We start from the raw sequence: 20642 nt of genomic DNA, 5'->3' as shown, positions 1-20642 counted from the left end.
CTGCTTCTTACCTTTGAGGCTACATTCCCATAGAGACACTAAAGCAGACAATTCACAGCACTGCATGGCAGTGACCGTGCTCTGTGGTACTGTCACAAGAGTGAACAAAGCCAGAGTGGGGCACTGGACACGGCTGTGACAGGAGATTTTGTTTTGGTTGTAAAGCAGCAAAGATTTTCTCAAAATTTTCATTCTGCGAACCAAACAGATTACCTCTGAGAACACTGTCTTGGCGTTGCCCTGTTCAATTTGTTTGTGTCAGCTAAATATTTGGCACTCAATTGCAATTCACCCTGAATTACTACAATCAATTCCTATTGCAAAGTAAGACGGTCTGACTTTTAGAGGGGACCATCAAGGTTTTCATTAAGGAGAAAGATTATGATTGCTTGTCTCATCTACCCTCTAAAGAATTGACTAAACTTCAGCTGCCTGGCATTACATTAAAAGAAGAGATCTCAGCAAACACACTCTCCCGAGTGCAAGTGAGGAGCAGGAAAAGTTGTTATCAAAGAAGGAAAACTGATACTTACGTCTGAAATCCCTGAAATAAATCGTTTGCCTGTTGGGATTCAGGAGCTGGATCACAGAGTCGTCGCTGTTCTTGACCCGGCAGCTGATGGTGGCCACATCTCCCTCCACCACCGTCACGTCTTCAGTAACCAGGTTCTGACCATCGCCTTGGAAAGAGCAAAGGGGAAACAGCAAAATCAGAGATGACACTGGCAAGTTTCACAGGGAAATGGGAAGCTCCACCACTGCCACAAGCTGCACAGATTGCATCAGCCCCATGAAAAACACCCAGACCAGCAATGCCAGGGAATATAAACACACACCTTCCCTCTCAAACTGTACTGAGGAGTCACTGGGAGGGAGCTCTGCAACAGGAACAGAGGAAAAAGGACCACTCCATGGCTGACTCTGTGTACACTGACCACTGTACACCCTCATTACAGCACATGCTTTTGATCCCAAAAAACCCATTTTTACCCTGGCATATTCTCTCTGCTCTATTTTAAAGTGTGACCAAAGGCAGGAGGGAAAGATCTCCCTGGATGCCAGATGCTCCTCCATGCTTTAATACTCACACCAGCCTCAGGGGAGCAACTTCCACGCCACACGCATGGAAATGGCAGAAATTCGCTTCCCCTCTCAACAGATGAATTTTGTTAAATTACCTTGAAAGAACAATTCACTGTAAGAAGCATTTATCCTTTGACTCGAGCAGATAGACTTTAGGGAACCGGTTTTTACTCACTCTGTGCAATCAGTAGGTGCTATTAATGTCCAGAGGCAGGAAAAAAAGAATTTGATGCAATTATGCTGTGGGAGCCTTGTAATCATTTACAGGTCATCACCTCAAAAACTCTCCTCCTAATGAATCGAATCATTACATCACATGCACGCTGAGAAATTTGCTTCACATGTTAAAGAGTGCAGAGGATGGGAATTTGAGAGCAGCGCTTTGCATTTCAATCTTTCCATAAGCGCTGTCTGTTGGGTTAGGCAGTGAGCTGGAGGAGTGCAGAGCCCAGGCAGGAGCAGGGACACCACCCGGGGAACGCTAATTGGAGTCCCTTGGGTAATAACCTCACTCTGCTTCCAAACCAGGCAGGCGTCATGGAGCAGGAGGCAAAGCAAAGTAGGAGAAATTTTGAAGCTTTGATGGCTGATACGCCAACCCAAGTGGAGGCAGGTGGGCACCTGGCCATGGGCTGGTGGCCAGGAGAAGGTCTCTGCTGATTAACAGCACTGGGACCAGCAGGGAGTTTTCCAAGTTTGCCATGGAAAACACGACTACGCAACATGTCCATAAAATTCACACATAGTAAATCTGGGCATGATTTTTCTCATCTTGCCTTCTCTCAGTTCTTCTTTCTTTCTGACTTGTGTGTATTATTTGATGTGCCTTGGGAAGAAAAGTTTGACAAGAAGCCTGCATCATTTGGAAGGAATGAGGCTGACAACTCGTCAGACACCTCCCCATGCCAGGTGGCACCGAGTCGAAGTTCTGGGCACATTTCTCTGCCCTCGGTATAAATTTCACTTCTCCAGGCTGACAAACTTTAAGCAGCAATATAGAGAGTTGTTATTGACCAGGATCACACTTCCACCAGAGGAGAGTCCACCAGGCCTGTTGGGAGAGGTGGCAGAGATCCCAGGGCCTGGTGGCAGCAGCACAGAGCCCAGCCTTGGCAGCCACAGTCAGCTCCATCATCAAAGGCCTTCCAGTGGCTCCAGAGCAGCACAAGCAAAAATGTTCAACCTTACTAATGGCTTCTGGGGAATAATTTTATCAAACCCATTCAAAACAAGGTTCTTGCACAAGGATCTGCTTGATATGTTCTCATAAACGCAATATTCACTACAAATCATTAACAAAGCTATTAAGATTCGATTTCCATCTAAGCAATTATTGCTAGCATATTTTTTTACATTTACTTTAAAAGACTCAATCCTATTTTCAATTCATTAAACTGTTCCTTGCATTTACTGAGTTTTACATCAGCTTAGAAGCCTATTTGAATTAATAAGAATTACAGTAGAAGTAATTTAGAAATAAATTATTTGAAGTTCAAGCCACTGAAGCTTTTCACGCTGGGATGCTGCTACATTAAGCCCCACTGACTGATGGCTTTAGAAGCCTGGGCTCTCAGTCCAGGCTGGCATCAGGCTCCCTCTCAAGACAGTGTTTCTTCTCCCTGGGGTTCAGGAGAGGCAGGGTGCATGTGAGGACACAGGGAACCCAGGGCCTGGAGCAGCCATGCAGAGATCCAGCCTCACGGACTTTGCGTATTGATTCCGAATCGCAGGGCGTCTAATCCGGCCCTTGTCTGCAAAGCTCCTCTTGCTCTGCTGACCTCAATTTGCTTGCTCAACTGAAAGCACCAGACCGTGCACATCAACGCTTCTGAGTATCTGCATGCATCCCTGCTCCTGCTTCCCAAGACAAGGCAGCCATTTCCATCAGCAGCGTCAATTACAAACTCCAAATTAAATAAAAACACAAGGTGAAGTGAGAATTCTTTAGTCCCATCTTCACATCAATGTTTCAGGAAGTTTCTTGGTAAATATTTACTGCCAGTATGTAAGCATTTTGAGGTGCATTAAAGTAGACAAACTTAGAGCATAGGTTGTAACAGACAAGAAAAGATTTGGGGGAGGGAAATGAATTTATAGACCCAACAGAGAACCACAGAAGCTGAGAGAAGCAAAGGAAAACTACTGTTGAAAAACAACTTTAAATCACCTGCCACTTAAAAACACTCTGGGGACAGGACATGAGTGAGACAATAAAGATTGAATTACATAGGGTAAATGTTCATCTGCTACATGGACTATAAATGCCTCATGCATTGTCTTTACAGCAGGTAACAGTTTCCTGCTGGGAAGTGCAATCCAAAGTACTAATCCTCTCCCCAGTGTGAGAGGTGCATCACGGAGAGAGTCCAGGACCTAACATGGAGTCTTGATCATCTTGATTTCGAGTACAAGGTGCTGCTATTGAGGGAAAAGGACCCTGAACAAAGCCAGGCTCTGAGAAGGGCTTCAGGGTGGACTGCTGAATATCCACAACGTATGGACACACTATTAATGAGCAAGTGTAATAGCTGGAACAGCTCTCTGCAGTGCCAGGGGAAGGAAAAAAATGTAACACGTGTTTCCTGTACTACCCAAAGCAACTCTCTGGCCTCATTTACTGAATCTCTCTGTGCAAAGTAAAGAAGTACATCATATTTTACACTTACTGGAAGGAGGAGTACAGCAGACGGATGCGATGCCTGAAGAACAGCTTTGGCTGGAACCTACACAATTAATTTTTGCACTTGGAGCACTGCAGCCTTTGCTTTTAAGACTGCAAGGACGGACACAGACGCGTAAATTGTGTTTCAAACAAGTTCCTCTTAGCTGGACACAGCCCAGGGACCTTGGCTCATCTGCAGCAGTCACATTTAAAATCAATTCTTTCTCCACTTGTAGCTTACTGGGATAGAGTGAAGCATCAGGGAGAACACAGGGAAAGATTAAAAATATGTGCTTGTGAGCATGATTCTTCAGTTTCTAACAAAACAGGAGCCACAGGTATCCATCACGAGCAGCGGCTCTGCTGGTGAGGACACTGACACACACCTTCCAAGAAAGAGTGATTCTCCTCATACCTGAGCAAGGTAAACCCATAAACTGAAACAGAATTCCTCTTGATAAATCGAGTCAAAGGAAACAACCCACACAGATAAATAAACTATTTGTTCATGTGCTCAAGAAGATGAAAATGATGTTCAATTTGCAGAATTAATGTAATCTGATTGTCAAAACTCATCTCTCATTTTCAGCTATCTGAAAGGACTGTGGTTGTTAAACCACAAGCAAAAGCCGAGATAACGCTGAACAGGTTCTATAAACACCTCGTAAGCCACCTACTCCAAAAGCTTGGGTACTACTTCTCTTCACCAAGCAGTTTCCATGCCCTCTCTATGCATCACAGAGATAGCATCCCCTTAAAAGAAACAGCACAACCAGTTTTTTGGGAGGACTGCAGGAATCTAGCAGACTTTCTGTCATGATCAGACACAGGAACAAGAAGGAAATGAAATCGCCATTTAACTTCTCTGCAGATTTGCTTCAAGCAGGGAGAAGAGGCTCAACAACGCTGTGCTGGAAGTTGTTGCTGGAGCTCTGTGCATCTGGTCCTGAAGTCTGGAGAGCCCATTTGAAAAGGCGACAATCGTCACACTTGAACTTTTGAGAAGAATGGACAATCCACTCTAATTGTGTTGGCAAGAAAAGGCAATCGCATTTTGCAGAGTTAATTTCATGACATCTTTTCACAGGCAAAAGAATGATAACAATTTTAGATGAGGCTGCCTGCAGAATACACGCACATGTGCGAGCACCCAACACGGCTTCCAGCACAGGCTGCAGCTGAGGAGGTCCTGCTCCAGCAATGGGAAGGGCTGGCTCTAGATAGCTGTGCTGAAAAAGCCTGCAATAAAAATCAGTCTGCATTCCTCAACCTGTATTTGAAGTGTAGGAAACAGGGAAGATGTCCTCCCTTGCATAAAAACACTTACTTTGAGCACTCTAGGGTCAAGGCAGCCAGCTGCTGCTAACACCCCAGCACAATCCCTCATGGAAACCCTGAGGCCACGGAGTCCAGAGCCAGGCAGGGGGATCTCTAGACAATTCTTCTCTTAATCTGATCCTCACCCTCAGAGCAAAATTTTCTTTTCCACCAGGATTTGCAACTAACTTTTTGAAACAGCAACTTTCAGCACATTCCTGTGAGTTTCCCTGGCATCGTCTGCAGGGACAGAACCACTCCTGCCCCTCGGCAGCCTCCCTGCCAGCATTTTCATCTTCTTGTCACACACTTTACTCACCCTCTGCAGTGGCCAGGGCCCATCTGCCTCCTTCCTCAGTCCATATTTTAGGGGGCACACACGTGCGAACACTCTGGGCCCCACTCTGCAGCAATGCCCGAGTGAGGCAGGTGGTTCCTCTGCCAGCTCCCACCTCCCTGCCCAACGACAGAGAGAAGGTGCAAGATCGTGCTAAACATAACTTACTGTGGGGATCATGTTTACATTATGTATTGTGCACTTCAGGAAAATATACTGTGAATTCAAGCAAGTTGTGCACAGCTATTAAATTTGTGGAGAAAAAAATGCTATAGCAACCCTTATGGCTTGGCCTGCTTAAAGAGGAAGAATAAAAGATGACAATAGCTCCAAACTCACACCAGAGGCTGGATTGACTTTAAACATCTGTGAAGCTCTGCATGATGAAATTGCATTGGGGAATGCTTTCCACTGGTTTGTAACCACCATGGGATGGAGACAGAAGACGGACGTCTGGTACTGGTAGAGCAGGGCAGCAGGCCCCACGAGAGCAGCTCCCCCCAGTGATGGTGGTGATGGCTCCAGAGGCTGCAGGATATGGCAGTGCCCCATGTCAATCAGAGCCCTCTGGAGACAAAGCCTCCAAATCCAGGCAGCTCCTGAAACCCCAACTGAGCCCTGATGGGGCTCTGTGTGCTCATGGTGCAGCACTGGGTATGAACCACAAATCAGCTACAACCCATGGCCCAGAAAATCATCCAGTTAAAATTACTTCTTTTGATCTTAACAATAAACACCAATGCACCTTTGGCAAAAAGGTTTTCCAGCCTTGAGCATGTCCTGACTCCCCAGTGCCCCTCACTGCCACCTCCCCTCCCCTCCCACTCCTGCCATTACCAGTAACCACCTCAGTGCAGATTTATGATCTGTCACCTCTGCTGGGATTAGGTGTCAGCCTTGTCTTTCTATTACCTAGATAATGATAGATAAAATTCCATGGCCACACGTCACCTGTCCCCTCAAAGGTCACCGTCAGCGGATGCTGAGGATCAATACGGATCCGATCTGTCACTGACTGGGGGGGACTTGGCAAATGAGGCTCCCGGGAACCAGGCAGGGAAGACTTTGGCACAGCTCACAGCATTAGCACTGCTTTCTGCAACCAAGCCTGTTCTGCAAATCTCAGGGGTTTATCCCATTTCTAACCAAATCTAGTAACAGAAAGCTATTTGTAACAGTTGCCAGAAGGTAAGTCTTTCAGAGTACACCATATTTCCACTTCATGGGTGTGGACTGTTTGAAGGAGAAATCCTACAAGTCACACTCACTACAAGAGAGCTTCTGATGTCTAAAAGCACCATTTTGCTGCCACGGCAGAGCTGGAAAGCTGTATGCTATGGCTTTCCTGGTTTAGAACTAGCTTCTTAAGCCATCTGACAATTCTTAAATAAAAGATGTTGCTACAGCAGTTTATCTATCTAGGGATGCTCAAATGGTTAAACCAACTTTCCAGAAGAATAGGTTTCATGAAACAGAAGAAGATGATCTCTTGCCCCTACTCTGGAAGTTGACAGTCCACTGCAAGACAATAAAAGGTCACTTATTAAAGCCTGTCTTGCTCTCATAAGGTCAGAGGTTTAGCAGAGGATCATCCAAAGGACATGGGTGAGCACTGCTCTTTGGCTGCTGTACACAGGAGACATGGCAGGTCTTTCTGTGGAAGGGTTTAAGCAGGCAGGCAGGAGAAGGAAACCATTCCCTGAGCAATGCCAGGAGGCTCTGTCAGAGGGACACAAAGAGGGAAAAGAGAGGAAGAGCATGGAGGAGCAAGCAGAAGGGCAGTAAAGGTCACGCTGGGCGCAGCCTGAGAGAAACACATGGTGGGTTCCTTTCCCTTGGGTTCCTCCCTAAACTCAGCCAGCACTTGATGTCGTCATCTGCCAAGGACAATTCCCAAACTCCGCTTTGGTCTCCCCACCAGAGGCGGCTGCTTGGAAGCAGCACCAGCCAGGGAGAAGCAGTCTGACAACACGAGACAGTCCCAGCAGGCTGCTGCCTCCATTCAGTGTGTTTAAATAATACTCAGTTAGGATCAACACTCATCTATTATTAATGCTGCACTAATACAGAACTCCTTATCTGCATTTTATCTTCCAGCTACATCGCTACCAAGGACACGCACAGCCCAGATCTAAGGAAGGAGACCTTGATTAAGCTGCAGTGTAAAACACACGTGGAATTTCCTCTCTGTGTTATGACTTGTTCCACTAGGAGCTCCAGTCTGATCTCCAGCAGGTTGCTGCAGGTAAGAGGAGCAGCACTGATGAAATATTCAGTCTCCACAGCCAAGGAGTGCATTCAGTACATTTACATTATCAGAACAACATGATTTCCCAGTGCCTGCTGCTGACGTGCCTTTCTGTCTGCCACAGGGGGCTGAAGCCACAGCAGCCACTGATGAAGCCCAAAGCAGGGAAGGAGAGAATTTACGTGTTTGCAGGTTTGTCACCTCTGCTGTCACCTCTATTTCTGTACTGTAGCAGCTGGCAGCAGCCACCTGCTTTGGTTTGAGTGTGGCACTGGTCACACTTGGAACTGGCAAGCGTGTCTTTGGAGGAAACTCACCCATCTGCTCTCTCTCCTCCACCTTTCCCTGCAGCCGTCAAACCTGTGCTACCATGGGCATAAATCAGGTGCTGGGGCTGGAGAGGAGACACGGGGGAACAGACCCTCCCTTGGCGCCGAGCAGCTGCAGGGACACGAGTCAGCCTGGCCCCTCAGATGCCAGCGTCCCATGGGATCTCCAAGTATCCTGCAGGGATGCCACTGACATCCAGGTCCAGCTGGTCCCCGCTGGGTTCTCAGACACAACAGCAGCTGCTCCAGGCGCGGTGCCCACGGCCCCCAAAAACACCAATAGGGATTAGTCAGAGCAATGGGATGTTCCGACAACAAGGAAAAGTGTTTCAAGGCAGATGACGGGTTTCATTTTACTCTAATGAGCAGATATGTCTTATATCCATACCTGAAACTCATTTCTTGCAGATTTTTTAACATTCTTTTTTTTCTGTCAGTAGCATCTGTCACAATATGCAGTTTAATAATCTCTTTTAAACCCAATAAATCTGTGTTTCCATAAAGCACCCAAGATGAATTTTGATCAACATCAGCCTGATTTCTTTCCTAAAGAAAGGATCTCCCTTTACTGCCTGCACGTGTTAAAACTGTTCTGAAATCTTCAGTTCCACCACTGCAACAGGCCAGAAGTAAATAACAAAATTAATAACAAATGTGCAAACCTGCAGAAAATGTCCTGAAGCACAATGGGATAATAGATAATGATCTGGAATACAGTATTTTTCTTGGGGTACTCTGGCTGATTCTCATTCTTTGGCTAAGGCAACATGCAGTCAGCTTTAAACTACCACACTGTACTTCTATACCATGCACAGAAGTTATTTGTAAGCCTTCAATAAAACACCTGCAGAACTTTTATCCAACGTGTTTACTGCTACATAAAAGGAGAAGGCAAAATATTCCCCAGCTCAAACCACAGTGTGCTCGTACAAACCCCTCAAGCCCCAGAGGCAGAGGCTGAGCTCTCCTTCATGGACTGAGCTGAGTTCATGTGTTGCCCTTTGAATTTAATGCCTGGATTGCGGCCTTGGGAGAAAAGCCGATGATCCTGATTCCCACTGCGATACCACCTTTTGGAGGGGCTTTGCTCACACGCATTCCCTGCCTGCTCTTCACCTTTCTGGATGAGAGCCCACACCTACATGTGACCATCAGGGATGCTGGTCCCCTGTCACACCCAAGGATGTGCACAGTGTCTCACCCCCATGCCCAGTTCTGGGGGGACTGGCCCTTCCAGGAACTTTGGAAGTTCTTGGAAGAACCATTCCACTTTTTTTTTTTTTTTTTTTTTTTTTGAAAGAGCAACAAACTCTTTTGTCAAAGGGAGAATGACAGACACCACCAGTGAGCGGGGTAACACATCCCCATAAAAAAGACTCCAGGAGTAGAAAACCTCAGCAGCAGCATTACAGTCAAAGGAGAAGTCCTCTCAGTTTATACTTCCAGAAAGGATAAAAAGGTATGTTACAACAAAAGCCTTTTGTCTAGGTCCCAGATCAGACACAATGATGAATCCTAGCCTAAAGGGCAACATATTTGTAAGTTTTAAGTCTCTTGCATCACCAACTGTCCTGATTCATCCTCGCGATAAAGGCAGTTCTGAGAGCTATTTTACCATATTTATTATTTTACAGAAAAGGAAGGAAAAAAATGCGGAATCAGCCCTCAATCTGCCACCCATCAGATTTATAAATGTGAAAGAGCAATGCTAATGTCTTTACACATTAATCTAACTTGCTCCAGACTCTGCTTGTCCCCTCCTTCAGCCTCCACCTGTAGTTCTCCCCGGCTAGGGGAAATAAAATGCCTTTTTAATGTTTTTTTTTTCCCTTCTCATCTATGGGATTTGCTTTGACTAAATCCATGAAAAGAAGAGAAAGGGCAGATGCTCCTGAACACATTACTGCCTGCTGTCAGTGCTTTGCCAGCTGAGAGGAAGGCACAAAGCTCTGAGTCCATGTTTATTTTTCAAGATGCAGCTTGCTTGATCCATACCCATTCTTCACGCCTTGTTTTCAACAGAGAAGCTGTGTCTGTTTGCTGGCTAACAGGACAACAGCAAAGCTGCAAGGAAGGGAACAGCAACTGTACACTGCACGTAACAATAAAGCCATGATTTTATAAACTGCATTAGTCCAATCCCCCTGGCTGCCTCTGGAGTTATACCAGACAAGAAACAGAGAAATAACAAGAAAGAAAACATCTTTGGATGTGGTCCTGCTCCAAAAGGGCAGACAGGAGAGGGGGAGGGGGTGGGGAGAAGGGTCAACCTTCCTGCTCACCCAGCTTTGCAAAGCAGCTGGAGCTGCAGGAGTCCAGCACCTCTGAATTCAAAGCACTTCTCTCTTATCAAGCACTTTATGAATTTTATCACTTATTTCTTTAAGTTAAAAATGGATTGTATTTAGTTTTTAATTAAGTCTTCATCTTTGTGCAAAAACCCATAGGCCTAGAGGTTTAGATTGTCATTTAAACAAAAGGAAAATGGTAAACGCCTTTTACATGCAACACCATTAGATATAATTAGGCAATGGGTAAAACGTACATTGTGCTATAAATGTCATTTAGTTTTACAGTTAAACTCATCAACATTTATCAAAACACTGCCTCAAGAAAGAACGAGACAGCTACAGCTAGTGCTTTCAATTCACTGCTGTCTTTGAAGCAGTGTGCTCCCAGGCAAAACGGCGGCGAGAAAAGTCTTCACGTTTCATATTTTCATCTTTTTGGCTGAAATGTTAATTTTCTGCTGCGTTCTCATCCCCAGCAGGATGGGTGATGGGTAACAGCTGCACATTGGCACCAGGGAAGGGACAGCAAGAGGAGCCCCGGACACTGGGACAGGACGAGCAGCCTCATGCAACATCACCACGGTCCCGAGTGCCAACCCCACCAGCAGCGCAGCAGCCGCAGCAACCCCGGTGTGGCCAGCCCTGCTCCCCGGACCTGCAGGAAAAGAGGCACCAATCATCTACTGCACTCGGGTGAGTGTCAGCAGGAACCAGCTTTGCTGCAGTTTTGCTTTGGTCATTAGAAGCCTCTTTTGCTCCTGCACCTTCTGCCTTTCCATCCTCTCAAGCTATCAGCTGCTAGTACAGCGGACAGCCCAAGCTCACAGCCCTGGTCTGCTGTGGTGGCAGGGTTGTCACTGCCTGATGGCAGTATCATGCCACCACCTCCACCCTGGGAACAGCGTGACTGTCCCAGCTCCATGGTGTATCAGGCTGCAGCTTGCAGGAAGTTAAAATGGCATTTCTGCCTCTGCTTTCTGGCTAAGGGGGCAATTGAGCTGCCACAAAGGGGATGCGAACCATAAAGAAAGAGAAACACAAGCAACACGTGTGACCAGATACTGCTGTGCCTGCTCTATTTTCAAATCTCAACACTTCTTGTTTTCTCCTGAGAAGCATTAAAACATGCAAACTGAGCCCATTATAAGCAATTTTCAATTTACTGCTCCTCCTTGATATTCACACAGTAAACACCAGCAGGTACCGGCTCCATCAATGCGGATCGCAGGCACCCAGTTGACTGCAAACTATTCCGAGCTCCCTGACTTGGCAGCTTTAGACACAAGAAAAGGCAAAAAAAGCCCAAACAGATTTGAAATTGATGTTTCATCATTACCCATCATTAAAAAATTATGCTGTTGTACAAACCCCGAAGCAGCAAGGAGTGAATGCTCAATGCTTCTGCAAGTATTTATTCATTCCCCCTCCCTGCAGTTGGGTGAAGGAGCGTTCGCAAGAGGAGAGGTTCTCCTCCTCCTCCCCTGCCCGGATCCGCCCAGAATTCGCAGCTCCAGCTTCTCCCTGCTCAACCATCTCCCTCCACCGTGTTGGCAAGGCAACCAGCACTGCGGGGCTCCGGGCAGGACCACAGCCACTGGCCGGGCTGGAAACACCCCCAGGCTGCCCCACTCTGCGTTTATACCTTTTCTGAGAGATCTGGACCCGCTCCCGGCACCCGGCGGACCCGACGCTCGCACAGAGCGAGCCGGCAGCTGGTGCCTGTAGGGAGCAGCCGTGGGAACCTGTTTGCAGCCCTTAACTGGAAATCACAGGCATCAGGATTAAGTCAGGCTTTGGCCAAGTCCTCCCTCAGCCATTTTGCTTTTGCATTTGCCCGTGGTGCCCATCTTTAGACAACCTCGTTTCTGACAGGAACGCATCCTGCGGGCAACAACAGCCCTGAGGCAAAAGAGACATCAGGGAGGATCTGAGAACAGTGAGAGCTGTGGGGTCCTTGCCATCTTTGGGGGAAAAAAAAAAAAAAAAAAAAAAATCAGTGAAAAAGCCCAAGAAACTCAAGTCTTTCCCCCCCCCCCCTTTTTTTTTTCCTCCCGTTGTTCTCAATGGAGTTTATTCCATCCCTCTTTGCAGTGTTTTCCCATGCTCATGGGAAGTCTCAGCAGCAGTCCTCGGAAGGGACATCCTTCAGTACAGCCTGGTCAGGAGGAAACACTTTCCATGCTGCTTATCTGCCACATTTCCAAGCTCAAAGACCAGGCATCAGAGACGAAAGGTGCTTGGTCAGTATAAATCTGTACCAAACAGTCCTCCCCTTTCCCACCCTGCAGCATGAGAAGTACTCAGAGGGAAAACTCCTGTCCTCCAGCCCACTAAATGGCCATGACAAAGGAAGATGGTACAGATTTACAGCGAGGAGTACAACCAGGAATCTGGAAATGGACACTTTATCCTAGCACCAGTCCTCCAGGTCACCTTGTTTCAAATTGTGTGGAAATACAAATACACTAAAAATACATCTTCTTAACGGCTTGAGACTGAATTTAAGATGCATGGATGCAGCACTCCTATCTGTTTGCTATTCTGAGTTTCTCCTTTGGCCTTCTGATAAAAGAATGCAGGAAATTATAACCAACCTTCCCCTCAGCCCGGAAAAAGGAATTAATTACTGCGAGCACCAAGTCAGTGCTATTCCAATAACCCAACGCGATCCGTTCAAGCACTGAAACGCAAAGAAAACATCCTGAAGGCTTGATACCTTGCTAGCCATTCATCTTGTGCACCGAGGTGGATATCAGGGAACAGCTGTGCCAGGGACTATTGCAAGGCCATCATCCTCTCCCCCATTATTAGAATTAAACCCAGCTCCCCCTCTCCGCACACAGCCCCAGCGTGGCCAGGATTACAGAGCAACCTCAGGAAACCTGCAGTTCTGGACGTGCCTGGTTCTGTGGTTGGGTTTCAGTTCTTTTAGCCAGGATTAGAGGACCGCAGTGATTAATGACAAAGTTCCTCCATGTGACAAGACAGAAATACATGCTTGAAAGCTGCACATAATTTCCCGAAAGAACAACTGAAATTCTACATGTTCTTCACCATCCTTTTCCAAACCCTGACAGTTTGAAGAGGCTGCTTATTTTTGCCAACTCTAATACTCAGCACATCAAGGGCAGAATATTTTTTTTAAATACTCCTTTTTGAAGGAAATACTCTACAATAAATAATTCTGCAGCACTGTCATGAAAGTTTAAGTTTTCAGCAGTTTACTGTTTCATTCAGGAGTTGCATTTACAACTCAAGGACAAGAGGAATGCCTTCCCTTAATCACTTGCGTTTAAAAACACTTTATAAAAGTCCCTCTAACTTACAGTAAAGTCTGTCAAAAACACCCCTCCTTAAAATCCAGAAACCCTGACCTTTCCACAGTGCTGCTGTCAATGAACTATATGAAGCACCACATTTTGGAACACCAACATGAAGTACAATTCATCCTGGGTATTCTTCTAAAGAGTCACCACAATTACAGTCTAGCTCAATCTGTTTTTAAAAAGCTGTTTATAAACTTTAAAATGGCTGTTGCTGGGTAGCTTCTACACTGAAGGTCCTTTTGGTTTGGCTTTTCTTTAAACCTGCCAGGGCTGCATATTAGTGAAATATTTTCAGTAAGGCAGGTGAGCTGTAGCTGGAAGAGTTACACCAGTCTGCAGGTATCACAAATCACTTAGTCCTTGCTCACAGGTTCTACTTCCACAGTTACGTTAATAACTGGCCCAAACTTCAGCAGCATGAGCCTCCCTGCAACAAGTGCCCTGTGCAAGCACAGCTTCTGCTGCAGCTTGCTCCTTCAGCTCCTGCTTGGAATTCATTACCGGGGAATAACGATCCCGTGAACAGAATTTATTGAGCTCGGCTGATGAGATAAAACGCTGGGGTTTTGTGGAAAAACACTTTGACACAGACACCATATGCTTAACACTGAAAATTAGCTAGGTTACCTCAACCAGGAAAAGGACGCTTTCCTGCCATATATGGGTAATTTGGGAGCAGCTCATCCTCTGTCACCACCTGAACACGGAGATCTAAACGTGGTGCCTGGAAATGGATCAGCAAACATGTGCTGGTGTCCGGCTGGGGAGGAACTGTCCTCTGCCTGGTGCCCAGAGAGCACCACCAGCAGCCCAGGCTGGCTGACTAGTTTGCATTGCCAGAACAAACCAAACCCTCATAAATCAGAAGGTTTTATGACTGCGCTGTTTAACATAATTTCCTAGAAAAAAAAAATAATTAATTTCATTCTGCTCATTAGCAAACCTTGCTGCACAAAGCAAAGGGTTTTGAGAGCGCGCAGCAAGCCGATTACACAGAGGTAGCACGGGGGACAGCGGATAATGGGCGAACTCAAATTCTATGTTAATGCGCCCAAACAAACAACAGCACAATCAAATGGGGGTGGGAAAGTAGAGAAGAAGGATATTCAGCTGCTGTGCCCTTCATTTGAATCCAAAATGCAGTATGAGGAGTCAGCCATGTCCCTCCCCAGGTGCAGGCTGCCAGCAGCCATGGGATGCAGCCGGCTGGGACAGCTGATCAGTGCAAACTGCAGGGAGCTCCAAAGATCCAGCCCTGCCTACAGCTCTGATGCAAGTGGTGACAACTGGGATGGGATGTCTGTGAGAGCTAGACGGGAACCACTGGTCCCCCCAACCTCGTAACAGTCATTTTCAACGTGAACTTGAGAGTTTGCTTTCATTTCCCCTGAACTGCAGCAGTCCATAAAGCTCCAAGGACACACAATGCTATCACTGAAGCAGGAGCTGGAACCCAGTAACCACGAGCCTGTCCCTCTGCAAAGCTCCCACATCACTCTGACATGCACTGTTCTGCCAACCAGCCAGCTGACTTGAAACCAGAAGGTTCTGGTGCTTCAGGTCCAGCTTCCATCCATGAGCAGCATCCAAGGCATAGAGGATGGCCATCAGCCTACGTGACACAGAGCCCATCAGCATTCACCTTGCACTCATTATCCCAACCACTGCACTCCAAAGAGCTCCTGGGCTGGGGCTGCTGGGGAGAGAAAGCTCGGACAGAGCAAGGGAACATCTCCTGCCCTGTCACAGCTAATGAGGATGGTGCTGAAGGGAGAGAAATCCAACCTCCTTCGAAAGCCCTGTGTGATCTTTTTGCTCTGATGAGACCTGCCCAACTGCACTTCTCTGGTCTGAAAAATGCTCAGTTGTGCCTCATCACCATTGCCAAAAATCATTAACAGCAAAATCCAGAAGAGCCACAGCTTCTCTTTCCCCCTTGCTCACAGCACCCTCCCCCTAGGCCGGGGCCTGGGACACACGACCAGAGATGGAAGGAACATTTCAAACAGCCATCCCAATTAGCAAGCCCACATCTATTCACATTGAAAGCTTTCAGCAGCTTCCATTGAAAGTTTTGCTTTTGTCTCCCTTCCCAAAGCTAGGGCTCATTACTGATGTAGACCACTTTGGTAATTGGTTGGGAATGTGGCTCTCAGCACAATGCCCCAGAGAAAGGGCTGCTTTGTGAGGCCTCCGAGTGCTACTGTAGAACACCATGAAGCCCCAAACCCAGATGTCTGGCTCCAAACCAGGGACCTTGGCTGGCCCTGAGAGGTTTTCCCCATGATGCCAGAGCCCTGTCCTTACACCATTCACAAATCCAGGCACACCGTTTAGCTCAGCAAGCACTCCCAGCCTCTGGATGCTGTTCTCCATACCCATTTTTACTGCTTTCAGATTCCTACGCAGTCTTTGCTCTTGCAGAGTCTGTGCAGGAACTAGAAAGAACTTCAGCATATTTAGTTAAAAAATGCTTGGCCAAGTTCAAATGCAAAGGTACCTTCTGTGCACAGGTTGGGTGGTGCAGCGTGGCATGGCACAGCATGGCACAGCTCCTCTTCCCTTGCTGAGGTCAGAGGCATTGCAGCCCATCAGCTCTTCAGCCCAGGAGACCAGCATGTATGACAGAGAGGAGAATCACATTATGGGCAAGAGCTTCAGCATCATGGAGGGAAGGAATGGCCAACTGAGCACAACAGAGAAACAGGTCACAAAATGGTCTCAGAACCATGGCGAGAGAATCAGTCGTGCATCAACATCCCCCCCCCAGTAATGGTAAAGAAAATTATAAAGAAAACGGTAAAGAAAATGGAATTATCCACATTAATTGCTCTCACATGGCCTAGAGCACAGCTTGGAGAGAAGCCACATCCTCCAGTTTCTCCTTGAACTCCAGTGAGAGAAGCCACCCCCAGGAAAGTACCTATTTCCAAGCAGGAAAATTCACCCCCTGAGAAACAGGCTCCTGCCTGTGGGTGCAGGGTAGTGTCAGACCAGCTGTGATACAACCAGCAGAACATGCAGCATGGGAGAGTCCTGCTACAGGAATTCAAACACTGAGGGTGTCTACAGTCACACCACTGCAGTGCCAAAAGCACTCTAGGAACAGAAAATAAACACAGGGAAAGCCTCTTAGTGAGACTGCCAAGCTGGAGAAGGCAGCCCTCCAGTTACAGAGCAGAGCCCTGGGTACCAGGAGCTTCCTCTACACATTTGCAGGGTGCAGCAGCACACCTGAAGAGAACAGCACTTCTCTGTACCAAGGTCCCAAGACCACATCCCTCCTCTCCCCTCAGGGGGTTACAGACAGGAACATTTCCTGGAAGCAATCCCCACAGCGTTTGAAAGATGGTCTTCCTACAAGAAAGGAATTTTGGATTGGGTTGCTGAAAGCATCAGCCTGCTTATCAATCTAAGAGCAGCATCTTTAAAGGTCACAAGTGGGGGGGGGGGGAAAAAAAAAATCAGACTCATTCTAATTCCTGGCAAACAGGAGCTCGTTTTTCACAAATCCACCCTGCAGTGCTCAGTAACATGACCTTTCACTTACAAAGAGAACAGCAGATTTCTGTCTCTCCTGTGTTAACCTCTCTTCTTTTCCATAAATTAAACACAGTCTTGATACCATCCTAACACCCTTTTCCAGCAGTCTCCCTAAAGCTTCCATAAGCTGTTTCATTTTTGGAATTGCTGATGATCTTGAGCCCACGCAATCACGGGCAAACAGACAAAAGCAAAACTTCAATGAAAAATGCAGACACTCCCAAGTTTGTGGGCAAAAGACTGACCATTGACTGTCCAAAGGTTTAACACAGCATGGGCACCCAGAAAGGTGCTTCAGGATAAACATGAGCTTTTGCATATAACCACAGAAGACATGGACACCACTCCAATCATTTATTTCACCATTGTTAATTAGTTATCGGTATGACATGGGCTTCTCAGGATAGGAATTTTTAATGGTACCTGCTACATATGAAGCCAATGCAAAGCAAGGAAACCTGGCAACGAGAATATGACCTGCCCACTCAAAACCTTTCAGTTTCTCAACATCTACAAAAAACCTCAAATCAAAACCAGAGTCAAGCTGGAAAACGCATGCAAGATGAGCCGAGTACAATCTGGAGGACAGAGCTATTTGTGGAGTCCTCAGGGTAGACTGCAGCATGCCTTCTTCCAATCCTCTTCTATTTTAATTACACCAGACAAAAAACACAAACCAGAAGCACCCCAAAAAGCCAGAGTCACTTTTGAGGTGGACGTGCTAACCTGTGTTCCCACCTAAGGAGGCAAAGGAACAGATTTATCATCTCCTAGGATACAGTACACCCACCAACAGGCTGATCGTGGCTTGCTTGGAAAGCCACATATTTAACATAATTGTTACCATTTTGGCAGCTAAAACTGTTGGCAATGTGAATATAGGTTGATCTTACACTTGTGTACTTACTCATCATGATCTTCATTGGTTGCATGATCTTTGCCTACTTGTTTGCACTGCTTCATCTCCATTACAGGAGCAGAACATACGACATTTACCAATGCTGCTTCACAACTATCTCTTATTTTAGCTGAAGGTATCTGAAATGTCAGCATAGGATTCCATCCACACCCATCGCTGCCCAACTCTATTTGGGCCAGAAAGGCTCATGCACACCTCCACCCTGTCTTGCAACTGTGTTCCAACACAGACTGATACACTGCCTGGATGTGCTCCTCCAGGTCTCCTGCTCTGTGGCTAACCTCCCTTGGGCACCCACCATCCACTCCAGGGGCTGTGAGCAGCAAGGAGACACAGCAAGGTGACCCAGATGGACACCTCCATGACCACAGGTATTTATCCGTCTGAAGTAACTAAAGACAGACAGACCGACCAACAGACCACTCCAGGGTAAGGAACAAGGTGGGATGCAAGGACTGCTTTGATCCCTTCCTGGGCTGATGCAACACAGCCCTAAGCATCCAACACTGCTTCTATCTCTGACAAATGTTTACTACAAGAAAATGCAGGGTAAGAGACACAAACCACCAGGGAAAGGATTCTGCAAAAATACCCCCATTTCCTCCAACTGCTGAGAATGGGGAAGTAGCAGCAGCCTTCCCTCAAGGATCCTCACAAGGGGGGTAGTGAGTGGGCTCTGTGGAGCTCCCAGGACCAACACTGCTGCATGTCTGAGAGATGAGACTCAACTCAAGGCAGTGCGTGGGGGGCTGTGGGAGGGGAAGAGCATCTCCAGCACATTCTGTGAGCTCTTCAAAGAGATGGGGCAGGTGCCTACGTTTCTCTCCAGCCCCGGTCTTTCACAGGTGAGTGAAAGGCTCTGTCAGAGGCGAGCGCCCTGCAAAAGGACCACCCTCAGCTGAGATGGACCAGCAACATCTTTCCCCAGCAGTCAAATGATCTCATCGCAAGAGCTAATTCTGTACCCTATGCTCATGAATTAGTGATCTCCTCCACTGTATCAATAACAAGCAAAGCAGATCACAAGAAATCCATGCCTCACAAAAAGGAGAGAGCAACACAGAACCCAGCACACAAAGAGAAAAAGTCTCATTTTACAAATTTCAGTTTGTATATTTCCAGCAACTCCCTTCATCCATATCTTTATCACTGTTGTCTTCTATCGGCTCCAAGCTTTTAATTCTAACTTTGTCTGGAAAATATTTCTGAGAACAGCCTTTGTTCACCACCCACCACTGCAAGGCTGTTGCCAGCTCCCATTGCGGCATCGCAGACAGCGTGTGCCAGATGAAGAGAATGGCGTGTACCTGTCAGTCTTTGTCAGAGCAGCTATTTCTGGCTTGGATTTACATGCCCAGTCTCCTGCATGTTGCTTGAAATCTCCATTTTGTAGAGGGAGCTGGTGTTACCTGAGTGCTGGCAGGTCAAGCTGTAGCTGCACACTGACAGCACCAGGGTCACAGCTTGGGGTGGAAAAGGCTGAGGACAATGCTCAGCTCACGGCTCATTTCTTCATAGATTTAATTAACTCAAAAGGCTTTAATTATTGCATTTGCAGAAAAGTCTCTTCTATCTTAAATTGGGGATAATAACAGTGGCAGAGCTCAGTCTCCAATCAATTTGGAGAAACTGCAATGAGAAACTAAATAAAAATGCTCTTTTCTGTTCAGACCCGTTTGGCTCCGCCATTTCAATTCTCTTTTGCACTTCAGAAATGCAGCACAACAGCCTGTCCTGGGAAGCCTTTCGGACCAGGCTTTTTGATGTACCTTCCCGAGCTGTGGCCTGGAATGACTAAACAGTGCCCAGAGAAACACAGCGGGGCTCCCATGCGCCTGTTCAAAGCAGGTCTGAGGATGCGTATCCCCTGCTGACCACCCTCAGCTTGTGCCCAGATTCAGCCTTCTCCGGGTACCACAAATAAAAATCAAAACTACTAAAGATTTTGAAAATAACAAAGGCCAAAAGTGAGCCAAGAAAGGGTGTGTATAGGACGCACACATGCATGGGGCAGATCTGCATAACTATGAGCTGTCTTTGATTGAAGCAAGCACATAATAGATGGTGGAAATAAAACCCCTGCTCTTGCTAAACCCTGACTCACAGCTAAGATCCACCCCAACTGGACAAGCTACTTCAATTTCCACTTGGGCAAGTCCCTTCAAGAAAGTTTCCACCCTAGGAAAGGTAATGACTCCTGGGTTTTTAGTACAGTAATAATTCTCTGCTCCATTTCCACAAGAGCTACTTCTCTTTAGTAACGGCTATAAACTCTGATTCTGACCAGAATTTGCTGGCTCGCCTGCATCAGCTTCATTTCAGGATGAAAGCTACAAAGCTGAAAGAGTTTCCCAACTGAAATTGTGAGACCAGCCTCAAAAATAGCATCACGTTAACACCAGTAGTCAGTGAAAAGCCTTAAAAGGAATTTAGTTTATGTGAACTCTTTGAATCAAATGACTTCACTTTTTATCACCTCGAGTAAGACTGAGTAGCAATAGAAAAATCTTTCAAATGCAGTAAAAAAAAAAAACTTCAGAGTGAGATTCTGGATGATTTTTAGGGCTCTTCATTTGAGTCAAACCTT

At 46.6% G+C, this 20642-nt stretch overlaps 1 protein-coding gene across 10 annotated transcripts in view; it reads right to left on the bottom strand.

Moving 5' to 3' along the window:
• Positions 1 to 20642, bottom strand: part of CADM1 (cell adhesion molecule 1) — a 137392-nt gene that overhangs the window by 45537 nt on the left and 71213 nt on the right. For all 10 annotated transcript variants that reach the window (XM_051638390.1, XM_051638396.1, XM_051638386.1 and 7 more), the window contains exon 2: positions 534 to 680. In XM_051638390.1, coding sequence (XP_051494350.1) covers positions 534 to 680 — 147 coding nt within the window. The remainder of the gene's footprint in view (positions 1 to 533; positions 681 to 20642) is intronic.

Source organism: Apus apus, chromosome 22 (genome assembly GCF_020740795.1).
Source record: "Apus apus isolate bApuApu2 chromosome 22, bApuApu2.pri.cur, whole genome shotgun sequence".
Classification (NCBI taxonomy): Eukaryota; Metazoa; Chordata; class Aves; order Apodiformes; family Apodidae; genus Apus; species Apus apus.
This window is presented reverse-complemented; position numbering and strand designations above follow the sequence as displayed.